Here is a 25637-nt window from a genome sequence, read left to right as displayed (position 1 = left end):
AGAACAAATCATTAATTTTGACATTTTATTTACAGTGCAAACATGTGCAGAGAAATCAGTAAAGTGTGTATTAGGGCAGTTTTCTAAATATTATTATTCATCTGTGCAAATATATAAGAGTTATATTATTGACTCCAAAACATTGAAGTGTCTTTTTGATTCATTCAGATTTAAAACAGCATCAACTTCGATCGTTCGGTGAAGGGAGTATTAGTTCAGTAGGCTCTTTGTAAAAGAAACATGAATGATTCATTGAGTCAAATGATTCATTTAAAACACGGATTCATTCACGAACAAAACGCAGCTAATATTTAAGCAAGAGCAACAGAAAATTAAAAACGTGTCTAAGGGGGGACTATATCCACACACTGCCTGCCTTTTTTTTGAGAGCGTAGAAAATAGCATAACATAACACATCAATAATAAGGACTGGAAGTCACCTATCCCAGCTGTCATCTCTGATTAGAGTTTCACTCGCCAGTCAGCTGCAGGCTTCATTCTACCAAAGACAGCCCAAACGCCCTGCAGAGAGCCTGTGACCCCTGCTGCACACTTCCAAGCTGTTCATTCACAAAAGAATGTCAAACTCAGATCGTGTTTACTGGAAGCCTAATGCCCATGCACTGTAAAAATATATAGGCCTTTTAAGGTGAGCACACTGAAAACAAACAAATTCATTTGAAAAAAGTCAAATGTTGTCAAAATATTGCAAAGTTATTAAATTAAGTTTGCTGGTAGAGGTGGCATTAAAGTGAATATCTCAGAAAGCTATTATAAGAGACAGATTAATTACATGTTTTCATAAATTGATTCACTCCTAAAAGTTGCTGTAGCTGATGGAATCTGATAACAAATAAAAGGGACAATCCAACTACAACTGAGATGAGCATGAAATGGATCTCCTTACAAAAAGAGGCACATCATGGCGATGGTATCAGATGGAACTTTATTCAGCTGATTACTTTATTCAAGTACCATGGTATTCTCATAGAATTGTGAAAGTGAAAGTGAAGTGAAAGTCGTGACATTTGCCAAGTATGGCAACCCATACTCGGAATTGGTGCTAGGCATTTAACCCTTCCAAGTTCACACACACAGCAGTGAGAAGTGAACAAACCGTGAACACACACCTGGAGCAGTGGGCAGCTATAGATCCAACGCCCGGGGAGCAACTGGGGGTTCAGTGCCTTGTTCAAGGGAACTTCAGCCATGGGTACTGAGGGTGGAAGAGAGCACTGTTCATTCACTCCCCCCCACCTACAACTCCTGCCAGCACCGAGACTCGAACCGGCAACCTCTAACCATTAGGCAGGCCACAGCTGCCTCATATAGTGAACCTTAAAGTTGACTTCTTTTTTTGTGACATCCTGTCCTTAACACTGAGGTGTGCTGGTGTATAGATTCATACACTGCTCAGTTCAGGAACATTACCATGGAAACTGTTTATTATTAAGTGATCATTTGCATGTCCATTAGCTGTTAGTTTTTAGTTGCATTCCCATGTGACAGTAAGGCTTTACTGGTGGATTCCATAAATACAGTAAAACGGCTGTGTTGAGAAATATTAATACAATTTAACATAACTTGTTTTCTATATTTAAAAATGTAATTTATTCATGTTTTTGGTGACCAATGTTGAAAACAGTTGTGCTTCCTAATATATTTGTGACCTTTGATACATTTTTTTTCAGGATTCTTTGATAAACAGAACATTTTGGATCAATTTAATGCATCCTTGCTGAATAAAAGTATTAATTTCTTAAAACTAAAAATAAAAATACTACCCTAAAACCTTTGAACATTAGTGTACATTGAATCATAAAGCATTAAACTGCAATTAATTTATTGACAGGCAATTGTTTGTTAAAGTCTTATTCTATTCATTATTGCTTTTGTCTTTTCCATTTATCTGGAAATTTCCAAGCATTAAAAGCTATGTATATCATTATTTCCCCTGCTGATTCATAAATTTCTCTGTTTACACCTTCTCATCCACTGACAATAAGCTGGCTGATGTGTGAAGGCAGGGTGTAGAGGATGAGGAAGAAGAAGAGGCCAAGGATAACCAAAATTATCAAGGCAATGATGTACTTCTTGTACTTCTTCCAGATAAAGAACACAAAGGTCTTCAATGGGTTCACAAACCAGTTGAAGGATGTCTTGGGGCGGCTTAAGGGGACAAAAACATATTTATGTAGCACATTTTGATAGATACACAATAAAAATAAAAAGATGCAAACTAATATGAACATATATGCACAGATCGCTTTAGTCCCTTACTTTGGTTTGTCCAGAGGTTCAGGTTCTTTGCGTGCTTTTCCCACAGGGTTCTTCTCAGCTTCTTCAGGTGTAACTAGATGGAACTCTGCCTCCACTTTACCCTGAAAACCACATTAATGAATGAAGAGTCTGAGGTGTGTTACCACATTCATTTTACTCAGTGTTAGTGCACTGACGAAGTGCTTGTACCATTAGGAGGAACGTGTTCCCACTGTTGTCCACAAACTGCAGATCTTCTGGTTTCATTTGGCTACGCTTGCTTGACTTCTTTTTCTTCTTCTTTTTGTTTTTCTTCTCTTGTTCTGCCTCCCTCTCCTCTCTCTCAATGTCCTCTTGGCTCTTTAGTTTGATGAGCGGCCACCAGCCTTTCATCCTCTTGCTGCGGAAGATGGAGAAGCGAGGGCCAGCCTTGTCTTTGGCCATCTTGATGCTGCATTGCTCGCAGGATTTTGCTGCACGGACCATATCGCTTAGACGCAACTCTATGGATCCTGGCCACAACAGTTGGAAAGGAATTCATGTTTTTACTTACTAACTAGAAAATGTGATTAGATTTCATATATGAACCCTTGACTAGTAACTAAAACCACTAACCTAAGAAGTCATTGGAGCCGATGCGGTCATAATCCCAGACCTGCAGCACCAGAACAGCCGGCTGGCGGAATTCAGTCTCCTCAAGGGCGAATAGGGACTCCTTCTTCTTGTAGATGACCTCCTTCTCCGTAGGAAGATAGTCAAAGTGAAAGACAAAGCGCCAGTTGAAATTGCCTTCACCAGTGAGGGAATTAAAATGCACATCCGTCTCCTGTTTCTCATCTTCCAGACCTTTAATCCAGCTGGTGAATGTAAAAATAATATTGCTTTTTATTATAGACTGCCGTTTAGTTTGAGGTCGGAAATAATTTGTAAATGTTTTTTATTTAGTCTATTATGCTCATCAAAGCTGCATTTATTTTTAAAACACAGTAAAACAGTAATACTGTGAAATATTATTACTAATTAAAATAACTTTTTAATATAATATATAATATGTATTTTAAATACAATGTATATTTAATGTTTTTTTTTACTTTTAACATTTCTGCACTTCTACTTTTTATTAACTGAATGCATCCATGCTGAATATTTATTTTTATTTATTTATTTATTTTATATATATATATATATATATATATATATATATATATATATATATATATATATATATATATATATATATATATTTATATTATTTTACATATATAATTTTTTGTGGAATATTATTATTGAAATTTAAAATGGAATAGAGAACTTTAAAGCAGTATCGAAGAAACTTTAGTTCATTTCTTGTGTATTCTCACCCTTTAACGTAGATGTCACTTGATGGCTCTCCGGTGAAAGGATTGACATCATCCAGTACGACATCGTCAGTATTCCAGATGATCACACGCAGCTCATAACTAGAAACATGGGGATACATTTTCTTTCATTACAAGAACTTTGCACATCAGCAACTTAAGGGAGATGCAAGAAGAAATCTTCAGATCTTTAATTCTCTACATGAAGTCTGTGGTCTCCTGATTACCTCTCTGGAAGTCTAGGTTTGATATTAACAGGTGGTGGTGGAGGTACATCCACAGGAAACATGTCAATCCACATGTGAACATAACCCTGTCACGTCAAAGACAAATGCTTCAGAAAATATGATGCAGCTACATGGAGTACAATGGCATGTCCCAGTTTGCATTCTTGTGTGCTACTCTATGCCATTTTTATTATAAATGATGTGATTAGTGTGCTCGCTGAAAATTCCAAAAAGACAAAGTTTACTTAAAATGACCAGATGATGCACTTAATAAACCGAAGTGAACTGTTGCAGCTTTAATGACATTCTGGAATGAGATGGGCTATCAGACTCTGATGTTGGGTGACAAAATAACCTTACATAATTCATACACAACAGTACATAGTGCATATAATAACTGTATAGTATACAATGCATCATTTGGGACACAACTTAATTTGATGGTTTGATCCAAGCTAAATGGCCTTGGCTAGGACTAATCAGTCATTGTGTGTGTGTGTGTGTGTGTGATTTAGTCTGACCTGAGGGAGGCCTGGCTTTTCCGCATTAAGCAGTGAGCGGACCTCCACATGCTCAGGAACCAGAGGACACGCTCCCTCACTGAACTCTCTCATATCCTTCCAGCGCTGCAGGACACTCAGAGCTTTATGCTCATCCAGCTCTGCATAGTCTTCCTCTGTCTTCTTATTCTTCTTCAGCAACTCTGCAGTACCAAAGTCTCATATTAATAAACAAGTATGCCATATAAGAGTACAAGTATATGTATATGTATTAAAAAACACAATTTAAAAAATATATAGAATATAGAATATTTCACAAATTCATATGACCAATTTGTAGAAATGTGCTTGCTTTTTGACAAAGAAAAAGACAAATGTCTTAGTTCAAGGTCGTGAAATAATAAAAGGATATGGATATTTTTTGTATAACTCTTTGTATTACATGAAGGTGCTTTATAATCTTTATTTTCTATGAATAAAATTGTATTTCCACCTTCTGGAAAAGCCTCATTGGGAACTTTGAAGATCTTGTTGAGAACTTTAATTTCAGACTCTCTGTACTCTGGAGATGGAATCCCATTTTTGCGGCAAAGCTCCAATAATATCGCAGTGGGTTTCTTGGCATCTCTCCATTTATTATAGCCATCCCTGAAATCACAAGACAGTCTAAAATGATTTAACCTGCAGAGAGTCAAATGAAAATCAGGCCACGAAACTGCTTGATTTCTCTCAGTCTCTGAAATTTGGCAGCTGCTTATCGAATATTAGCTTAAAGCAGTCGATGAGCTTCAAGAAATTCTGATGATGATGTATATAATAATGACAATGACAGCAGTGGTTCACGACAAATATAATAATACTAATCATCATTATAAATATATCACCACCATCATCACAGGCTAAAACCATTACACACTTATCATAATGAAGGGCCAGACCACATCCGGCGCGGTGGCGGCTGTAGAAACGGTTCTCCAGGTCCACGCGGGTCTCACCGATCAGGTCATCAGAGCCCACAAGATCGTGGTCAAACACATACAGTGTGAGCTCTGTCTCCAGGGGGAAAGACACGGTCAATTCGAAAACTCTGTGGGGAGATGCAAGCTCAGCATATCAAATCAGCAATCAAATCTGAGAACAAGATCATAGATTAAGTATCTTTAACTCAAATCATGCTAAACAACTATAATTTTCAATGTGCATGTGGCCTCAAGAGTAAAAAATACAGCCAAAACCTCTATGAGAATCGCAATTAAATTTTTCATTCTTTCAGCCGCCATACTGAATGTTGTGAACATACAGCACTTACTCTCCAAACACTGGGTTCAGTTGTTTGGGAATGTAGCGCTCTTTGCTGTCCATTTGCTGCTGCCCGACTTTTACCACCACATAGGGGTCTGCCTTTCCATTCGGGTCTGTGGGTGCCAGATTGGTTGCCTTGGGGTTCACAAGAAAAATGCATGAACTGTTCAAATTCAGATTTAATGCACAGAAAATATAAGGGGAAATGATGAATCCATTTAAAACCATTTAACATTTTTCTCATTATTGTGTAATTTGACACATGCAGGACTGTTTATCTGCAAAAAATGACTGGAGAAATCTGGCATAGATCACTAGAGAGACAGAGAGAAGTCTGATGTTTCACTGGATAATCAAGTTATGAGGTCAAAAAAAACAAAAAATTACTGGAGAAACATGCATGAATGAATCGTTCATAATAAGATCAATTACATGCATTCAAACTGACTTCAGAGACAAAATGACAACATTTGACTTTCCCTCATACATTTAAATTAATCTTAAATCTAAAATGTTCATGTCCACTCTTCTCCACAAACTGTGCAGAATTTGTAAAATGAAAAAAAGGAAATGTTTTTGAACAACTGATACCCACTTTTACTACATATACTCTCACAAGGACTTTGATGGGTGTATTTTTGGGTATTCCATTAGTAATCTGACAGTCTGCATCCTCGTCTTCAGGAGCGATGGGGTACATCAGAAACGACCCCTGCAATGAAGCACAGCTCTGCTTTAACCTCATTTTTTTTCATGCATGCTGTCACACTGTTGATCCAATCCATGAGAGCTTCCCAAAATGCACATCTCACCTTGTATTTACCCATATATCTCGTACTTTCATCTTCCTCTTCATCTTCCAGGTTGGATTTGCCTTTGTAGACAGTAAATATGTGCAACCAGTCCATGAACTGACTGAATTCGTTTTCTAGTTCAGACTTGTACAGCTGGTGAATAAAAAATGTAAAAATTAAAAAGAAAAGAAAAAGGAAAGAAAATGTATATTGCAAATACTGCAAATAGTTTAAGATGGCCATAGAGCAGAAATAAAACACTGTCATCACTGTATTGAAAGAAATAAAAGGATTGCAGTTTGAAGAACATTTCAAACCTGTATGGTGGCAATTGTCTTCCTCTTGGGAGCAGGCGGCTCTATTTCAATCACAGCATCATCATCCTCTGCCTCTAATGCTGATATGCTCAGTGGTGCACCATCTGAAGAATGTGACATTACATTGATGCTTTGAAATACGTTTAGTCCTAAGCATCCAAAAGCAGAAGATGTGGTCACTTAGGTCACACTAAAAATGTGTGCCCAAACTGAGTGACATCCACAAACATATTACACTAGAACTTTCTCAGAAGTAATTTCACTTTCAATCAGCCCATAGCTGATTTGTACTGCATGAAGTAATTTACCTTTAGATTCACACAGGTATCCTCAAAGAGTAACCACAGGTTCATCTCTTGTTCAACTACATTCGGTATTTTGTTATGTAATGTATTTGACAATCAGTTTTTATGTATGGATTAAGTGCACAAATATGTTTTGAGGCCTCTGTGTGATTGGTTTTATTCAGAGTTCTGAATTCGTTATTGTGGTTATGCTACTCTAAATTGAAAAGCTGACAAATTTAGTGATATAAGTGATGGAAGTCTTTATGAATGAGTCATTGATTCACTCACTCAACTGATTTGTTCAAAAACGCGGATTCATTTAAAATCATAGTAACAATTACATCATCCAGCATAATACCTCCATCTTGTCCATCTTCCAAATCATCCTCTTTCTCCTCCTGAAGAAGAGATGGAAACAAGACTTTTACATGTTGGGAAAACCAATAAGACACATTGTTAAGACAAAAAAAATAGGCCTAAGTGATCACCTGTTTTTCAAGTTCAGCCAGTGATGCATAATATTTAGACCACCAATCAAGCTCCTCCTTTTCTGGTGGCTCCTCCTCTAGCTCCTCCTCTTTTTTAATAACTTTTTTGATTGGAGACTGAAAGCACATTTTTCCGCAATACATTAAAAAAAAAAAAAAAAAAAAAATTACTCATTCCAAACCTTGATTTTGTGAGCAGACCATAACAATCTGCACATGAACACAGATTTTTAAAAGCCAAATGCACACACTCATGATTGAAAGCATCCCATTTGGATGTCAGCAGGGGTCTTGGCTATGCAGTGGCTGCCCAATTAATCAGAGTGATCTAACAGCAGGAGATCAAACTGCCACAGGAACACACTTCACTGTGCTCAACAAACCAGCAGATTCACACCATAATCAACAGGTTAATGGGTGCAAAGGGCTTCACATTTAATAACTGCGGACTGTGGATGGGTAAAAACATGTGCACCAAGTACTCATTAGGAGCTATTCTAAACATCCCAAAGCAGCCAGCTAACATCACTGCACCAAGGCTAGATACCCCACGACCACATGGCAGCTGTATGTGGCTGAATGAAAGTGTTTGCAAGATCTCTGAAAAACTGGTGAAAGATTGCAGATATCATCTTTAAACTGCTTCACACATATGGCGTGCAGCCATTTGAGGAACACTGAAGAAAGCGTTCATTCTTATGGACTGAAAAATACAGATAATGAAACTTACCATGACTACATTAAGAGCATTAATAGGAATTTTGCTATGCTTCATAGGAAGTCCTCCCAAATCCATGGTGATCACTGTAGTTAGAGGAGTGGTCTTCTGGGGAGGCTTCTTCTCTAAAACTGTGAACGAATGTTTAGGAATGTTCTATATTAAAATATATTAAAAGCTACAGTCTACAACAGTGAGCACATTTAGATGTGCAAAAATACTGATATTATTCAAAATATATACTTGTTTTTTTCAAAGAAGTCCCTCATGCTCACCAATGCTGCATTTATTTGATCAATAATAGTAAAAACAGTATTATTCTTAAATATTATTAAAATTGACATGTAATGTAATCATGTTATTTAGAGCATTCACTGTTAAATTCACAGGTCCAAATGAATGCAATTATGAATGCAAAAGACGGTTTCTTTGAATAAAAACGTATTGAAATAATCAGGCTTTACAAATATTATAATAGTGCTGTAAGAGTTCTCATTAGCTTTCATTTTGCAATTCTTTGGAAGTAATTATTGTGTGTTGCTGTCAAGAGCATAAATGAGACATGAGTTAATTGAATTGTGCAAAATACTCAGTTAACCAAACAAGTTCTATCATCTAAAGTTAAAAAAAAAAACTCTACCAGAATATAGGACTTTAACAAGAATGATGTGCATATAAGTGTGGTCAGAGTCTTTTCTCATTTTAACAAAGTTTCATGAAATTTCTAGTTTATAAAGAAAAAGAATGTGGTGCACTTATTTATGTACACATATTAGGACATATACATGCTTTATATTTGGTTTTTAAACCACAAACATATGAGTTATAGAAGGTTCCATACCCTCCGGCTCCTCCTCCTCATCTTTCCACTCCTCTTGGTCCCTGGGACCAAATTGCACAATGTTTTGGACCACATGAGTTCCCACCAGGACCAGCCTCCCGAAAGCCCTTTGCTCCATTACGAAGATCGTAAGAGGAGGATGCAGGTAGACAAGCTCTGGAAGTTCCTGAGGACACATGACCAGATATGAGCTACTGTGCAATAAAAGCAAGTTGTAATAATTAATATTAAATCATCTTCATCAAATATTTAAAAGTTTTAAAGGTTTACTAAAACCTTAAATATCAAATTATTGGCAAAAGGCATCACCAAACAGTCACAAGTAAATATCTATTACTAACAAAGACATGCACTGACTGCATATTGTGTGATGAATCATTCTAAAGAAGACATAAGACTCAACAGCAGCCTGAATCTCACCTGCTTTGCTTTTTAACTTAGTAACTCTGAGACAGGAGATGTGATCAAAGCTTGTATGGGACGTATGTTCTCAACACAGCTCTTGAGATAAAGTCTAATACTTTGAAAAGAGGAATTCTTACAACATCAAAGTGTTTAACCACATCATTGAAGTTGGGATTCAGCTTGTAGCTCTGAATTTCCTCCGACTCGATCATCTGGCCCGCACACTCAATCTTCACTTGAGGCCGCTCCACTTCAAACAGGTTGACCCTTTTCAGGTCTCTCAGGCCCCAGTACAGCACCTGCCATTTAATGGTTTGAGTTCAAAACACTGTAGCCAGTGCATTTAAGGCATTTAAGATCTTAAAATGTTGATGTAAAAAAAAACTCTTGCGATTTTGATTCACTTTATATCTGTTCAAGATTGTACCTCTATTCTGTATTTTCTGAGCACAGGGCGAACACCCTCAGGGATAATATAATAGCATTCTTCTTCAATGTACTGTGGTTCCTTGGGGTCAACATCCAGTGGCAGAGCTGGCTGAGATGGATTCAGAGCACACAAACGTGACATTTAAAAGGCATATTTTAAGACTTACAAGTATGGCTAGAGGTGGATTGGCTACATGCACTGATCTATACCATGGTCGTCACTCGTCAGAAACCAGCACAACTGTTTTCAACATTAATAATAACAGAAAATGTAGCTTAAACACCAAATCATCATATTAGAACGAATTCTCAAAGATTTTGTGAAATCCAGCTTTACCATCACAATAATACACTGCATTTTCAAACATATTAAAAAAGAATAGCAATTTATCTACATTGTAATAATATTTCACAATATAACAGTTTTTACTGTATTTTGGATCTAATAAATGCAGCCTTGGTGTACATAAGAGACTACTTTTAAAAACATTAAATATTTGAATATACATCCTTCTATTAATTCAGATGTATAAAGCTGTTCTCTAACAGACAAATGAACGCTTTAAGCCATGTCTATACTGTCTTTTGCAGTGAAAATTCATAAGAAAAACCAGAGTCCCACCTCTCCAAAGCTTGAGTAATCCAACTCGATGAGCTCAAGAGCTGCCAGAATTTCACCAGCTTTGCTCTTGCCTTTTGTGATCTCAAAAAACTGCAGCTGGGGTTTTTTATATGGCTCTTCCACAAACTTCAACTCCGGCTTAGCAAATGCACAACCAAGGGCTTGTGGACTGCCCTGTTGTAACATTCAGATGTACCACAAAAAGCTATTAAATACATTGCACTGTATAATAAACTTTCATAAATGTGACTTTTAGTATTCTAGACTATTAATAAACATTACATATAGTCTTACTGTATATAGTATATAAGCACGCTTTCTAAACAGGAATAATCAATGTGCTATAACATTAACATTAAAATGGTGCATCTTTATTTATTTATTTATTTTGGCATTTACAGTTGATTCATAGATTATATGATTCCAAAACAGTTAAAGAATTAAAAACTGTCACTCACTAGTTTGTTGTAGTCATAGATTTTGATGATGACCACAGGAGGGTCTTCTCTGTACTCATCCTTACTGCCCTCCATCAGAACCTGATCATAAAGGAGTAACTCAGACCACGTCGGGGACAGAGTTTCTTCCATCACCTACAAAGAATACAACCTTTTAAACATCTCTGAGACACAAAATTGAAGGCTCATCTCAAAGCTTTTTCAGATCCCACTGCATTTAACAGACTTGTCATAAATGACCAATAAATCCAATGTGAATAAACGTTAGTTTGCATATAGTGCTTTTTTATTGAGGACAGAGAATAAAATGAACTTATGGGTTAATATATGCGAGACCCACCCGTGTGACCTGACACTGTGTGCTGAACACAACCTTGGCGAAGGGGTCGGACAGTCCATTGTCATCAGCTGCAATAATGCCACGCGCTTGATAAATGTGAGCACGTAGCTGGAAATAACGACTGTCTGGATGAAAGGACAAGTAAAAATAAATTCAAATGTCATCCAAATTAAAATATATTGGTTTTCAAAGTGGTCCGAGACAAATTATGGAGAGTATCAAGATGTTTGTATTGGCTAAAATGAATCAAATGAAAGCACCTTCTACTGCTAATTTGGTGGGAGGCATGTTACGGGGGATTGATTGACCAGATGTCGCCTCTTCGTAAACGGGTCTAAACTCTGCTGGAAGGCTGGTGACACAGTTTTTTGCATACTTTGTGATTCCAAGCCACATATATACTTCCAGTTTAGCAAAGATTTCCCCCACTGGTCCTCCAGGGGTCTATAGAAAAATGAATTAAAAAATGAATAAAAAACATATACAGTACTATTTAAAAGTGGTGGGCGAGATTTTTTTAATGCATTTGAAAGAATGCATTTATCTTATCAAAAATACAGTAGAAACAATTACATTGTTAAATATTATTATAGCTTAAAATAAATGTTTTATTTTAATATACTACAAAATGGTATTTGTTTTTGTGATGGCAAATCTGACATTATTCCAGTCTTCGGTGTCAAAAGATCCTCCAGAAATCTATTAGATAAGTTAATTTGGTGCTCACTAAACCTTTCTTATTTTTATCAGTGTAGAAAACAGCTGTGCTACTTATTATTATTGTGTAAACAGCAATTCTTTGATGACTAGAAAGTCTGAACAATAAATAATAATAATAATAATTACTGGATTGGACAGAGCAAGATTTTGCAATAAAGAGTATGAAGTAGGAATGCACCTTCATGTACACAGTAGTGATTTTCCCACAGTCTTTCCCCTTCTCTTCCTCCACCAATGAGAAGAGGATGGAGTGTGCAGGGATCCTGGCGTAGGCCACTCGCCTTCCTCCACTCAACATCCACAAAAACACGTCAGGCAGAGTGCTCTGAGGCTGCCATATGAAAACACAATCACACTTACATATAATTCTGCATGCATTTTTATATATGTATTGAGGTAAACAAGAAAACACAGCAAATCTTGATGGCATTACTTCTATTGCCAGAAAGCGGAGCCTCTTTGCAATATTCTTGAGATCTGCTAGTCTGTCTTTAACCGTATTTCTGGTAACTCTCTTTCTCACTCTCAGGGCCTTCTTTGCCAGCAAAACCTGCAATTCATTTCTGTTAGTGGGTACAACTATATTATCAATCAGTGTACCAAAATCAATACAGTCACTCACAATGTTCCTTTTGATGAGCCCCACACGGCACTTATCCAGGGTGTTTTGACGAGCATTCCTCTTCCTGTCTAAGTTACTGTTGTACTGACTAGAAGCAGACGAGAACAAGCTTTCTATTATCTATAATGTACTATGTACGAAACAGTTGTTGCAAGTGAAATACAGACTCAGTATAATAGTCATGCAAATGTGTCTTACTGGCAAGTGGAAAAGAATTCCAGCAGGACATCCACCAAACGTTCTTTAGCCTTGATTTTTGATCTTTTCAACAGCATCTCCACTTCATCAATGCCATATTCCTTAAAGAATATAGCACACAAATCAAACTCAATTCAATTTTCTAACAATAAAGTCAAATAGATCCTTTCAGAATGATCATTATTTGTAATTCGACTCATTAAAGACACAGTATTCAATTTCTGCTCAGTATCACTTGCCAGCCGGTCAGCCATCTTGGACAACCAGTTGCTGTTGTGGAATCGGAAGGTGTGATCCTCAAAGTGGCTCCACACAAAGATGCATGGTTTCTCTCGGAATAAGGGAATGCAACTAAATGATCTGGATGATAAAAAGGATAAAGTTTGCTGCTATCCGTGCATAATCCTGCTGCACCCCACATAACAATAAGCTGTCACCCTTGAGAACTGTCATTTTTTACCTGTCATATTCAGTGGGCTGTGGTCTCCTGGGTGGAGTGACAGATTTGTCTTGAGGGCCAGGGCTCAGAAGTTCATCTCTCTCTAGCTCATCATCTGATTCCAACAGCGGCTGTCTGTCCTCAGCCAGATTCTCCTGACTGCCACTCTTCCTGGACTTTACCACATCTGCAGTTTTTCCATAATTCCCTGCGAAGCAGTGCTATGTTAATAAAAAATAGCTAAAACTAAAAATATTTTTGTCAAATGAAAAACTCTGAAATAAGTTTCAATATAAATAATAGATGAAACGTATCGCTAAAACTAAAATAAAATTAAGATTTACAGAAATATTAAGCAACAAAAATGGATACAATTACAAAAACACATAAAATTACTAATCTACAATGAAAACTAAAAATATAAAAACATAATACTAAAATAACACTGCTGTGAAGGCCAATGTTGTTTGAGCAGCTTATACTCAGACAGCTGTTTACATTAAGTGCCACAGGATATGACATTATGAGATTTAACAGTCTAGTCTTACCTATGGACAGCTCAAATGTGACAGGTTTGGAGCCAATACAAGGATCTATCATTGTAACTTCAAAGAAGGATGCAAACAACAAAAATTCATCCTTCTCTCCAGTGAAATTCTGCATGAGGAAACAATGGATACACCACTGATTAATCAGTACATGTAATAATGATGGTTTCTAACATTAGCACAGTCGTGAGTGTGATATTACTTTTATACAACAGTTCAGTAAACAAGAAATGAACATTGTAGACACTATTGGCAATTATTTTGTCTATTTTTGTCCACTAATAAAAAACATTCTCAAAGCAACACACAGTAGTGAATGATTCAATATTTTTTAACAAATCGAGAGAATGATTCAATGGCTTAAAGACAGCCCATTTGTTTGTTTGTTGTCAGAAAAAAATTCCCAAACAACCTGAGTTCTGTCATGTAATGCTGCTCAGCCAATCAAATTTGAAGACTGGAACTAGCTCTTGTATAATCTGAAATAGTACATGGTAGACAGTTTTCTCTCCTACCAGGAAAACTAGGTCACTGACCTCAGGAAGAGGGTGGACATCTTCCACTTCCACTGTAACGGCAGCTGGTACCTCAGCCCCAACATCTTCAGACTCGGCGGCAGGCCCACTGGGACTCTGCATTGCTGAATAGAAGCATTCTCTATTAGGGATTAGAGCGCTAGAACATTTTTAAACATATCTCTGTGTGTAAGAATCTATAACTCAAAGGACACACAGTATGTGATCAAATCTTACATTACATACTTACATGAAAATAAGCTATTTCTGCACCACTAATGACAAACAAGTTACTCCTGACACACACACACACACACACACTTAATATTCATCCAGGTAACCACACACAGTATTAAGAAACCAGGGTCCAAATACTTTTGAATGGGGTTATTTTAATAATTTCAGCATAATTTTTTTGTCTTGTGGATTAAACGTAAACATCTTTTATGTAAAATATCTAACTCAGGACAGTACTAAATAAAAAAATAACATGCATTTTGTATGATCTCTCTTATTTTGTGGCAGTGGCACTGTATGTGTGTGCACATTTTCTTAGTATATCTTTTGATACTACCTTCTTTGCCTCCTGTCTTCTCCTTGGACTTTCGACTCTTGCGTTTAAGAGTAAGCCTGCTCATTTTGCTTTTCACATTCGCAATGTTCTTACTCTCTGTCACCGCAACTGTAGGAGAGGAATAAACCTCCACACTCAGCGAGAGCAGTATTCTGCCCCTATAGAAGATCCCTTCACTCAGACCTTCATTAAGATCTCTGTGGATGTCTCTCAGCGTGGAGTTTTGAGGAGAGCCATAGAGACTGACCCAAGTAGGGCCAAAGGTGGGATTGAAACCTGATGGATGGAGGGAAGAGACAAAGGTACAAGCGTTTAAATAGGGATTGAAACCTAAATGAGGATGCGGAGACATGACTGGGGGATTCAAAAATGCATTTGTACTTGAAATGACAGTCCTCTAAAAAAATGAATTCTCTAATTATTTACTGACCCTCATGAAATCCAAACCTGTATGATTGTCTTTCTTCTGTGGAACACAAAAGAATATATTTTGACAAATACCAACCAAAAAGATTAATTTTCCATTGACTGAAGCCAATGGGAAATGCAACTATTTGTTACTAACATTCTTCAAAATATCTTCTTTTGTGTTCCACATCAGGAAAAAGTCATACAGGTTTGAAATAACGTGAGGGTGAGTAAATGAAGACAGAATTTACATTTTTGGGTTGACCTTACATTTGTCATTCATTGAAACTGACCATTTCGGTTGGGATTGGAGATTTGAAGAAGGTCCAGGAAGTGTGTTGCCACAGCTACATCTCCAATGTTGGCATCATCAAGGATCTGGATTTTGATTCTTCGAGCAAGAGGAGGAAACTGCTCAATGAAGGATATCTGTTCATTCCACTCAGGAGCATTGGTGTTACTGTCTACTGATGTTTCCCCCTGCCAAACATGTACATTTGTTAATTTTCTTAAAATTTTATTGCATTTTTATATGAAAAATAATAATATATTTTTACATTTTATTTTTCATTTTACAGTATTATACCATATACTTAATTTAGTATTTGACTGAATTTAATGATACACAGTAGCTGTATGTAATGTGTCACTTTAATGGGAACAGAGAGTTTGAGGTTTGGCTCTTGACTCCACTTGAACTTTCACCGATAAGATGAGCTCTGACATCATAACAATTTATTTTGAGCTGAAATGTTTGCCAATACCCTGTGTGGTAAGCCGTTCAAATACTGACGGCACCTCAGCCCATTTAACAAACAAAAGCACCGTCAGGGTGTGCATGTTTGTATGTCCCTTGACTAAAGTGTTATTTAACATAGGAATTATAGAAACATTATAAGGAAACGGAAACTTAGAGGATTTTTTTGACTGTTTAAATAGTACCATCAAGCCATGCATCAAAGAAAAAAATGCAACCTAACACTTTGTGAGAGGGACTTAGTTCTTTCTGCTTGAACGTTTGTGTTAGAAATACTCTCAACAAAATATCTAATTCATAGTTAGTCTAAAAAAAAATCACCTGCTGGCCAGCGAACATGACCTGAACATAAGGATCAAGGAAAACCTTCTTGTCTCTCATTATCTTCCCCATGAAACCTGAATTCATGCTGGGTAGACCTTCAGCTCTGAAGATCTTCAGGACAAACTTTGCCCAAGGACGTTCTGAAGGCATCCTCTTTGGAAGGAGAAGGTTCCTACATGTCACATGAAAATGTACCAAAGTAAATTAGGCTTCAGATCCCAAAAAGTGTCATTTTAACATAAGGCAAGCTCTTACTTTTCAATGTCATCATTCTGGCTGCCAGCTGGTGCCAGACTGACCATGCCCATGGGGTCACCTTTCATAACCACACTCACTGTGCACTTCACATAGCCTTTAATTCCAGAGCGGGTGTCTTTTGGGTCAGTAAGTGGGGCCCATTTCTGGTAGAAACGGTGATCTGTGAGATATACTGCTGTTATAAGTTGTTGTAATGATACATTTTTCTAAGAGTAGACCTATAATCACTTTTTTTTTTTTAACCACCAGTGATGAGTTAATTATCACCATTAAAATGTCTAGGGAATGTTATTATCATTTTACCAATGAAATGAACTTTCAACTTCTGTATCTTTACTTGAGCTGTATGTATCAAAGCTTGCAATGAGCACTTTTTGTTTCCTAAACCGGAGTTTATCTCGGTTTACCTGGCTGCTGATACACTGTGCTGATGTCGATCTTAAAGGTTCCTATGTGGGTCATCATAAAGGCAAGGATTTTCTTATGAACCACCTAAAATATAAGAAACATGTATTTGCATTCAGAAATTATTTCACTTTTCACATGTGCATAATCAAGGGAAACTTTAAACAGTGCATTAAAGCCGTTGCAACATCTGTATGAAACATACTTAAGTCCCTTTAAATCATTCTTACATACTTTTTGTTTATATATCTTTAATTGCACCCCGGATGGTGTCTCTTTACTTATTGCCAATACTTACAGAAATCTCAATCACTTTATCAAAGAGCACATCTTGTGTCTCTTGGAATTCAAACATGAAGTTCTTAAAGACAAAAACAGAGAAACAAAACAAATCAGAAATTATGCTTAAAGCTTTAGATGCTTGAAGCCAAGTTCTTTGCAAGCGGTTACCTCATTGTAAAATGGACAGTTGGTAGACTTCTGAGTAGCTGTGTGCTTTTTCTCATCTCCAATAGTCACATACACTGCTGGGTTGATGTTCACCCCAACCAGTTTCTGAGCTTCAATCACATTTACATTCACCTGAGGGAAAAAGAGTGATTAAACCTACTTGATTCTCATCAAACAGAGTCAGTGAAATAAGTAGGCCTTTTTTAATTGCTTTACCTGGAAAGACTTCACTTTAGGTGTGACGGCAAGCTCATGCTTTGCTATAGCCCTGCAACGGCTACACACGGAAACACAGCCGTGAGTTATGGCAGTATAACTATAATCAAACTCATTAACCTCAGATTCAATTTCAAATATGGGAATTACATGACTAGTCATTTTTTATTATATAATGTTTGATGTAGTGCATTACATTGCATTGCAATACAATAGGTTTCTTTATGGTAAAGTGCCATGTACTATACTAAAACGTAATGCACCTTAAAATGGGAGTGAATGTCACATTGGCACATTCAATATCTGCAAAGTCATAATCATCATCATAGTCATCTTCATCTTCGTCTCCTTTCTCTTCATCAGTTTTCAAAAGACTGCGACCGATCATTCTTGTCTCACGATCCAGCTGCTGAGGACGCAGGCTGTCTGAAGAACTACAAATTATTGAATATATAGGAGTGAATTCCATAAATAAAGGATATGAGTAAATGAGTTGCATGTACTTAAGATGTCCTTACTTTGCTTCCATAAAGCCTGTGTTCCTGATGACAAGCTCTGAGCTGACATAGAATACAGAAAAATCAGATTTACAAAACTGATTTAGTTATGAAATGAAGGAAACCATGGATCCAAATATACATCCATCCAAAAAATAAAGTATGGAAAGAAAACAGGAAGGAATAATGGATGGATGGAAGGAAGAAATAAAGCAAGGAAAAAGGAAGAAAGGATGTATGGGAGGAAGGTGGGACAGAAGGAGGGAAGAACAGATGAAAGGAAGAAAGAATGAAAAGAAATGGAAGGATGGACAGAATGAAGGAATGATAGATGGGTGGAAGGAAGAAATAAATGAAGAATATATGTAAGTAAAGGAAGATTGAAGGAAAGAAAAAGAATGAAGGAAGGATGGATGGATGGACGGAGTAAATAAGGAAAGAAAAAGTTAGAATGGATGTAAGAAAGCAGTGGAAGTAATAAAGGAAGAGAAAAGGATGGAAAAAGGGACAGAAGGAAGGAAAAAATGAACAAATGAATTGCTGGATGAAAGAAAGGAAGAACAGAAGAAAGAAAATAAAGGCATGAAGGACAAATAGTAGGAAGAAGGGAAAGAAGGAAAGAAGAATGGATGGAAAAAATAAGAAATATGAAATTTAAAGAAAATAGAGGAAAATGAGCAGTGAGGAAAAAAGGGGCAAATGAGTAAGCAGACTCGGTGACGAGTCTGCTTACAGACAGGAGGTTAAAGAGCTGGCTGTCTGGTGCACTCTCAACAACCTGGAGCTTAACACGCTCAAAACAGTGGAGATGACTGTGGACTTCAGGAGAAACCCCCCTGCACTCCCCCCACTCACCATCATGAACAGCACTGTGACTGCAGTGGAGTCATTCAGGTTCCTGGGCACCACTATCTCTCAGGACCTGAAGTGGGACATTCACATTGACTCCATTGTGAAAAAGGCCCAGCAGAGGTTGTACTTCCTTCGCCAGCTGAGGAAGTTTAACCTGCCACAGGATCTGCTGAAACAGTTCTACTCCACCATCATCGAATCCATCCTCTGCACTTCAGTAACTGTCTGGTTCAGCTCAGCTTCTAAATCTGACCTCAGAAGACTACAGAGGGTAGTCCGGACTGCTGAGCGAATCATCGGTACAACCCTCCCATCAATTCAAGAACTGTACTTATCCAGAGTGAGCAAAAGGGCTGTTAAAATCACTCTGGACTCCTCACATCCAGCACACTCCCTCTTTGAACTGTTGCCATCTGGTCGACGCTACAGAGCACTGAGCACCAGAACGACCAGACACAGGAACAGTTTCTTCCCTCAGGCAATCCATCTTATGAACAGCTGATAATAACTGTGGGACACACTACACTATTTATATTTATATACACTACACTTTTTATCCAACACACATACTTAGCGTACACTTAAATCTTTTGCACATAATATACATGTACATACATGGAACACACTACACTACTTATATTTATATTTATATACACATACACTTATTTATCCAACACACATACTTAGCGTACAGTTAAAACTTTTCCACATAATATACATGTACATACATAAATGCTCATTTTAATATACCTGCCATACATTGTCAATTTGTATATTGTCAATCCTTACCCACCTATTTGTATTTTTTTTTTTTTTTATTCCTTATTGTGTTTTTTGTTCTGTCGCTGTTATGTTGCACTGCGGAGCTCTGTCACGAAAACAAATTCCTCGTATGTGTGAACATAACTGGCAATAAAGCTCATTCTGATTCTGATTCTGATTCTGAAATAGAGGAACAGAGGAAGGTAGGTATGAAATAAGAATGGATGGAAGATGAATAGAAGAAAAGAAGATGGAAAATGGAAGGAAGAATGGATAGATGGATTGGAAAAGAAAGAATGTAAAATTTGGAATGGATGGAAGAGGTGGAAATAATTAAAGAAGGGAAAATGGATGGAAAGAAGGACAGACAGAATGAAGGAAGAAAGGAATGATGGATGGGATGAACTTAAAGATGTCTTCAGACTCACCCAACAGTGTCCTGTTCTCTGATGAAGTCGTCACTGTCCCATCCACCTGCAGCCCCCTGGAGAGGGTTGTACTTCACCTCCAGCTCTATGTAGATCTACAATAAACTCCATCATCACATATCAACACAAAAGAGCTTCAGTCACACCTAACACATTAACAACAAATGATTCAACAATCCTTCACCACACCAGTGTTAGAATAGCATGAACAGTATTTGTTTAATGGATGTAAAACAAGTATGTTGGAGCTGAGAGCAGTTCTTCATTCACTCACATCAGTGAGACTGTGCTGACTGTCTGTGAGGGGCTCACGGAGCAGCAGCTGACCCACAGACACCACATGCTGCAGGCTGATCACAAGCCTTCCCAGCAATCTGTGCACACACACACACACACACACACACAGAGCGCTCTTAGTCAATGGACTGAATTGCTTTTGAATATAATTTAGTTAATTTCCCTCTTGTCTTATAATATATAATGAATACTTTTAGTATGAGGGCCTATTCATGTTCTGACCTGTTGCTGAACATCTTACTGCAGTTGTAGACACTGATTGACAGAATTTCATCCCTCTCAACCTTCCCATAGTGAGGCCATCTGAAGTGCTAGAGTCACATAAATACACAATAACAGATGTAATAATAATAAAAATAATAATAATAAAATAAAAAAAGCACAAACGTTAATTTATTTCACACAGGCTAAAGGTTTCTTTATTTATTATGGATCTGTAGTCTTGATCTCTCAAGCTGCAGCTTACTCTTCCATACACAGTGCTGCTCGTTTATGAACCCTTTAGAATTTTCTATATTTCTGCATAAATTTGTCTCAAAACATAATCAGAAGTCTGTAAAGTAGACAAAGAGAACTTAAATAAATAACAAAAACATATTTTGTCTTATTTGTTTAATTGAGAAAAATGATCCAGTGTAACATATCTTTGTAGCAAATGTATGTGAATCTTTGCTTTCAGTATCTGGTGTGACTCTCTTCTTGTAACTGCTGATCAGTCCTGCGCAACAGTTTGTAGGAATTTAGCCCATTCCTCAGTACAAAACCACTTCAATTCTGTGGTGTTGGTGGGTTTCCTCCTATAAACCGCTTGATTCAGGTCCTTCCACAACATTTCAATTGGATTAAGGTCCGGAATTTGACTTGGCCATTCCAAAACATTAGTTTGTCCTCCTTTAGCCATTCTTTGGTAGAATGACTTGTGTGCTTGGGGTCGTTGTCTTGCTGCATGACCCACTTTCTCTTGAGATTCAGTTCTCGGACAGATGTCCTGACATTTTCCTTCAGAATTTGCTGGTTTAATTCAGATTTCATCATTCCATCAATGGCAACCCGTCTTGGACCAGATGCAGCAAAACAGGACCAAACCATGATACTACCACCACCATGTTTCACAGATGGGATAAGGTTCTTATGCTGGAATGCAGTGTTTTTTACTCTTCAAACGTAACGCTTCTCATTTAAACCAAAAGTTCTATTTTGGTCTCCTTCATCCACAAAACATTTCTCCATTATTCCTCTGGCTCGTCCACATGATGTTAAGCAAACTGCAGATGGGAAGCAATGCTCTTTTTGGAGAGCAGTGGTTTTCTCCTTGCGACTCTGCCATGGACACCATGGTTGTTCAGTGTTCTCCTGATGACAGGCTCATAGACATTAACATTAGCCAATGTGAGAAAAGCCTTTATTTACTTAGAACTTACCCTGGGGTCCTTGGCAACCTCACAGACTATTACACGAATGTTCTTTGTTGGTGGAGCACTCCTGGGGAGGGTAACAGTGGTCTTGAATTTCCTCCATTTGTACACAGTTTGTCTGACTGTGGATTGGTGGAGTCCAAATTCTTTAGAGATGGCTTTGTAACCTTTTCTAGCCTGATGAACGCCATGATACACTTCCACAAACATGACCAAACTTTGATAGATCCCTGTTAGGGCTGGGACAACGCGTCGAGGTCATCGATGACGTTGACGCAAAAAATACGTCGACGCAAAATATGCGCATCGATTCGTCGACCTGTTTTTATTTCTCTAAAAAACGTTTGCAAAACGTTTACCTTATGTGCGCTGAATATACGCGATGGCCGGATCAACATTCTGTCCAACGTTATATAACCAATCCAGGGGTTTTTCTGCATTGATCTTTTTTTTTTGGCGGCTGTCAAAGCCTTATGTGATCGATCGGTGAGTGACAGTGACAGTGCGCGTACGAGAGAGAGCCCCGGGCGCACTCACAGTCTTCAAACAACACTAGCGCTTCTTGCTCTCTCTCTCACTCGTGCATATTAATCAAAATCATTAAACACGATAGAAAAAGGGCGAAACACCAAAGTTTCACGCGCGCTCGCGCACTCACAGTCTTTAAACTACACAGCGCTGTCTTGCTCTCTCTCTCTCTCCCTCCCTCGTGCATATTAACCAAAATCATTAGACACGATAGCAAAAGGGCGGAACGCCAAAGTTTCACGTGGAGCATTCGGAGATTTCTTTTCTCCATGACAGGCTGCTGGCTCCCACTGTTAATTTTTTTTTATTTTTTGTAAAAGCACTCTCTGTATTAGCTTAAAGCCCTCAAGTTTACATTTACATACTGTATTCTTTCAATTGCTCTAAACAAGTATTTTGGGTGAACCTTTTTATTGAATGCTAGACATCAAGTTGTTGTTATTTTCATCTGAAAGAACTTTTTTTCAGTAAGCTAGGCCCTATGTGTTCAGTAAGCTTGTTTCAGTAAGCTATGTGTTTTCAAGGTTTCAAGGTTTTATTGAATGTTATCTCTATACAAGTGCAAAGTAATGCATTCTTAGTCAGTCTTTTATTTTGTAATTTTAAGAGCAATAAACATATATTGCAATGTTAAGGAATTGATGTTTTTTTCATTCAGATATGTAAATCAACATGTATAAATTGTTAGTAGTCAATTAATGGGGAGATATTTGAAATCAAATCGGTCTGGGAAAATTAATCGTTAGATCGTTTAAAAAATAATCGTTTATCCCAGCCCTAATCCCTGTTCTTTAGATAAAACAGGACACACAGACACCTGATAGACATCTCACTGATGAAAACACCGCTGAACAGATGGACTCTAATTTCACCTTCAAATTACAGCTAATCCTTGACATGGAAAACTGGAGTAATGGCTGCTGAAAATTCATTGTAATAAATTACATTTTTAAATATGATAAATAGAAAACAGTTACTTTAAATGGTAACAATATTGTGTAATATTCTTGTTTTTATTGTATTTTTGATCAAACAAATGCAGCTTTTGTGACCATAAGGGACCTCTTTCAAAAACATGACAATTATTTTAATTACTGTACACCAAACTTTTGACCAGCACTTTGTGTGTGTAAACTAACAAACTAAACAAATAATCAAATAAGTCATACAAAATCTATAAAATGGTGGCGTTTGTTTTAAAGCTCTTTTTTCTTTTCAGTCACTGCATTTCTCATAAATGAAAATCCCAAGCACTTCCTCCTCATAAAGCCAGTGTTGTGATTCATCTTCACTCAGATTGAACAACTTTTCTTTCTTGTCCTTCCCACTATTCTAGTATCTGTTAGCTTAAGTTAAAGGATAACCTCGTGACAGACCTCTTGTCAAATATTTTAATTTCATTACTGTATCTGAGCTCAGATGTGGTTGTTTACAAGACTCTAGGAATGTTCAAGTGCCTGTGGCAAAGGTGTGGTTAGCATGAAGATTTCCCAACATACACTCTTAAAAATAAAGGTGCTTCTCGATGCCATAGAAGAACCTTTTTGTCTAAATGGTTCCATAAAAAACCTTTAACATCCGAAGAACCTTTCTGTTTCACAAAAGGTCTTTGTGGCAAAAGAAGGTTCTCCAGATTAGAAAACGGTAAGAAAGAGATGGTGCTTCTATGGCATCGCTGTGAATGAGCTATTGAAGCATGTGTATTATCCAAAACAACTTCATTATATAAGAACGAGCAGCTGCATTTGTTGTTTTCATATGGCTTGCCAAATTAATTTTGAATAAGTAAAGATTCCAATGTGAAGTTGGTTAATCAGCACTGTGAAAATTACACTACTGTTCAAAGGTTTGGTGTGAGTAATACTTTTATACAGCAAGGATCAAAAAGAGAGTAAAAAAAAAATATATATGTATATATATATATATATATATATATATATATATATATATATATGAACTTTCTTTTTATCAAAGAATCCTGAAAAAAGCATTACCACACACACACAAAAAAATTATAAAAAAATAAAATCTAAAAAATAAATAATTAAGCAACACAACTGTTTTCAGGAAATGTTTCTTGGGCACCAAATCAGCATATTAGAATGATTTCTGAAGGATCACGTGACACTGAATACTGGAGAATGATGATGCAAATTCAGTTTTGCCATAACAGAAATATATTTCATTTAAACATATATTTAAACAGTGAACCGTTATTTTAAATTGTAATAATATTTCACAATATGGCAGGTTTTTTTTTTTGGAAACTCTGTTACCTCATTGAAGATGGCTATATTCTCACACTGAAGGACCCTGGTTTTGTGAGTAAAACCTGGACAGTAAACAATGTTTTAAAAATACAGTCAGCATAGTCAAATAAAAGTCTGCATATTAATCCTTTGATTATTTCTCACATAATATAGGCTAAACAACTAAACATTTCAATACATAGAATATATTCTCCAATCAGACAATATTAATCATAGTATTTTTTTTTTTCTTAAAACATAGAGCTCACCTCTAAAAGACAATTCCACTTTCCGGTCATATTTCCCTGGCAGGTTATATAACTTCTTTAAAAGGACGGAGATAGACATGGCCAAGCACTGGTGTGTTTCTGTGTCTTGTAATCTTGATCCACTGTGTTAGCTTCCAGTGAAGTTGGTCTTCATTGTTTTAAAGGTACAAACATGACACTCGAATCTGACTTGCAATAAGTGGTAGACAAATATATCCTCAATTAAGGCGCTTTAAAATATCCAAATATGTGGCCTTCAAAGTCATTGTCTGAGCATACGATCCGACATCTTGAGGAACAGTGCTGGAAATCCATCTGAAGGAAAAATCCCAAGGCAGAAGAGGAGTTGTAATATTTACCTATGATAATTTAATAGTTAGCAGTTGAACTGTTAGTGAAGCAAGGGCGTAATATGAGTATACAGCTGTACTCAGATCTGCATTTTATTTCTATGAAAACTCCAAATAATAAAAAGCTAAGTGGGAATGGGATAAATTGAATGATAATATGCCTTTCTTTGTTGCAGACATAATATACACATTTAAAAAAAACAAAAAAAAA

At 37.0% G+C, this 25637-nt stretch overlaps 1 protein-coding gene across 1 annotated transcript; it reads right to left on the bottom strand.

The window, feature by feature from the left end:
* Positions 1 to 1693: 1693 nt before the first annotated feature.
* Positions 1694 to 25362, bottom strand: LOC132119528 (fer-1-like protein 4). Its single transcript, XM_059529572.1, has 46 exons — positions 25077 to 25362; positions 24835 to 24890; positions 20838 to 20926; positions 20593 to 20692; positions 20319 to 20413; positions 18298 to 18339; positions 18043 to 18213; positions 17780 to 17840; positions 17564 to 17695; positions 17412 to 17474; positions 17116 to 17200; positions 16706 to 16868; positions 16448 to 16622; positions 15663 to 15849; positions 14962 to 15237; positions 14409 to 14512; positions 13873 to 13981; positions 13346 to 13532; positions 13125 to 13245; positions 12886 to 12986; positions 12688 to 12775; positions 12499 to 12615; positions 12244 to 12396; positions 11606 to 11789; positions 11346 to 11470; positions 11006 to 11140; positions 10548 to 10721; positions 9924 to 10034; positions 9634 to 9795; positions 9092 to 9257; positions 8263 to 8381; positions 7533 to 7649; positions 7403 to 7442; positions 6758 to 6861; positions 6459 to 6593; positions 6242 to 6358; positions 5654 to 5781; positions 5261 to 5431; positions 4838 to 4992; positions 4366 to 4547; positions 3845 to 3930; positions 3621 to 3719; positions 2875 to 3116; positions 2470 to 2771; positions 2281 to 2381; positions 1694 to 2169 (listed from the first exon to the last, which is right to left on the bottom strand). The coding sequence occupies exons 1-46, from the start codon at positions 25153 to 25155 to the stop codon at positions 1989 to 1991; spliced, it is 6090 nt and encodes a 2029-aa protein (XP_059385555.1). The 5' UTR covers positions 25156 to 25362; the 3' UTR covers positions 1694 to 1988.
* Between the last annotated feature and the right edge of the window lie 275 nt (positions 25363 to 25637).

Source organism: Carassius carassius, chromosome 38 (assembly GCF_963082965.1).
Source record: "Carassius carassius chromosome 38, fCarCar2.1, whole genome shotgun sequence".
Lineage (NCBI taxonomy): Eukaryota > Metazoa > Chordata > Actinopteri > Cypriniformes > Cyprinidae > Carassius > Carassius carassius.
This window is presented reverse-complemented; position numbering and strand designations above follow the sequence as displayed.

Excerpts from the sequence above, each read along its gene's own strand:
- LOC132119528 (XM_059529572.1), bottom strand. The coding sequence starts at position 25,155 with ATGTCTATCTCCGTCCTTTTAAAGAAGTTATATAACCTGCCAGGGAAA. Across the intron at positions 11,141-11,345 it reads CACAGTGTCAGGTCACACGG|GTGATGGAAGAAACTCTGTC; the intron begins GTGGGTCTCGCA and ends TATTCTTTGTAG. Across the intron at positions 7,443-7,532 it reads TGGCTGAACTTGAAAAACAG|GAGGAGAAAGAGGATGATTT; the intron begins GTGATCACTTAG and ends TCTCTTCTTCAG.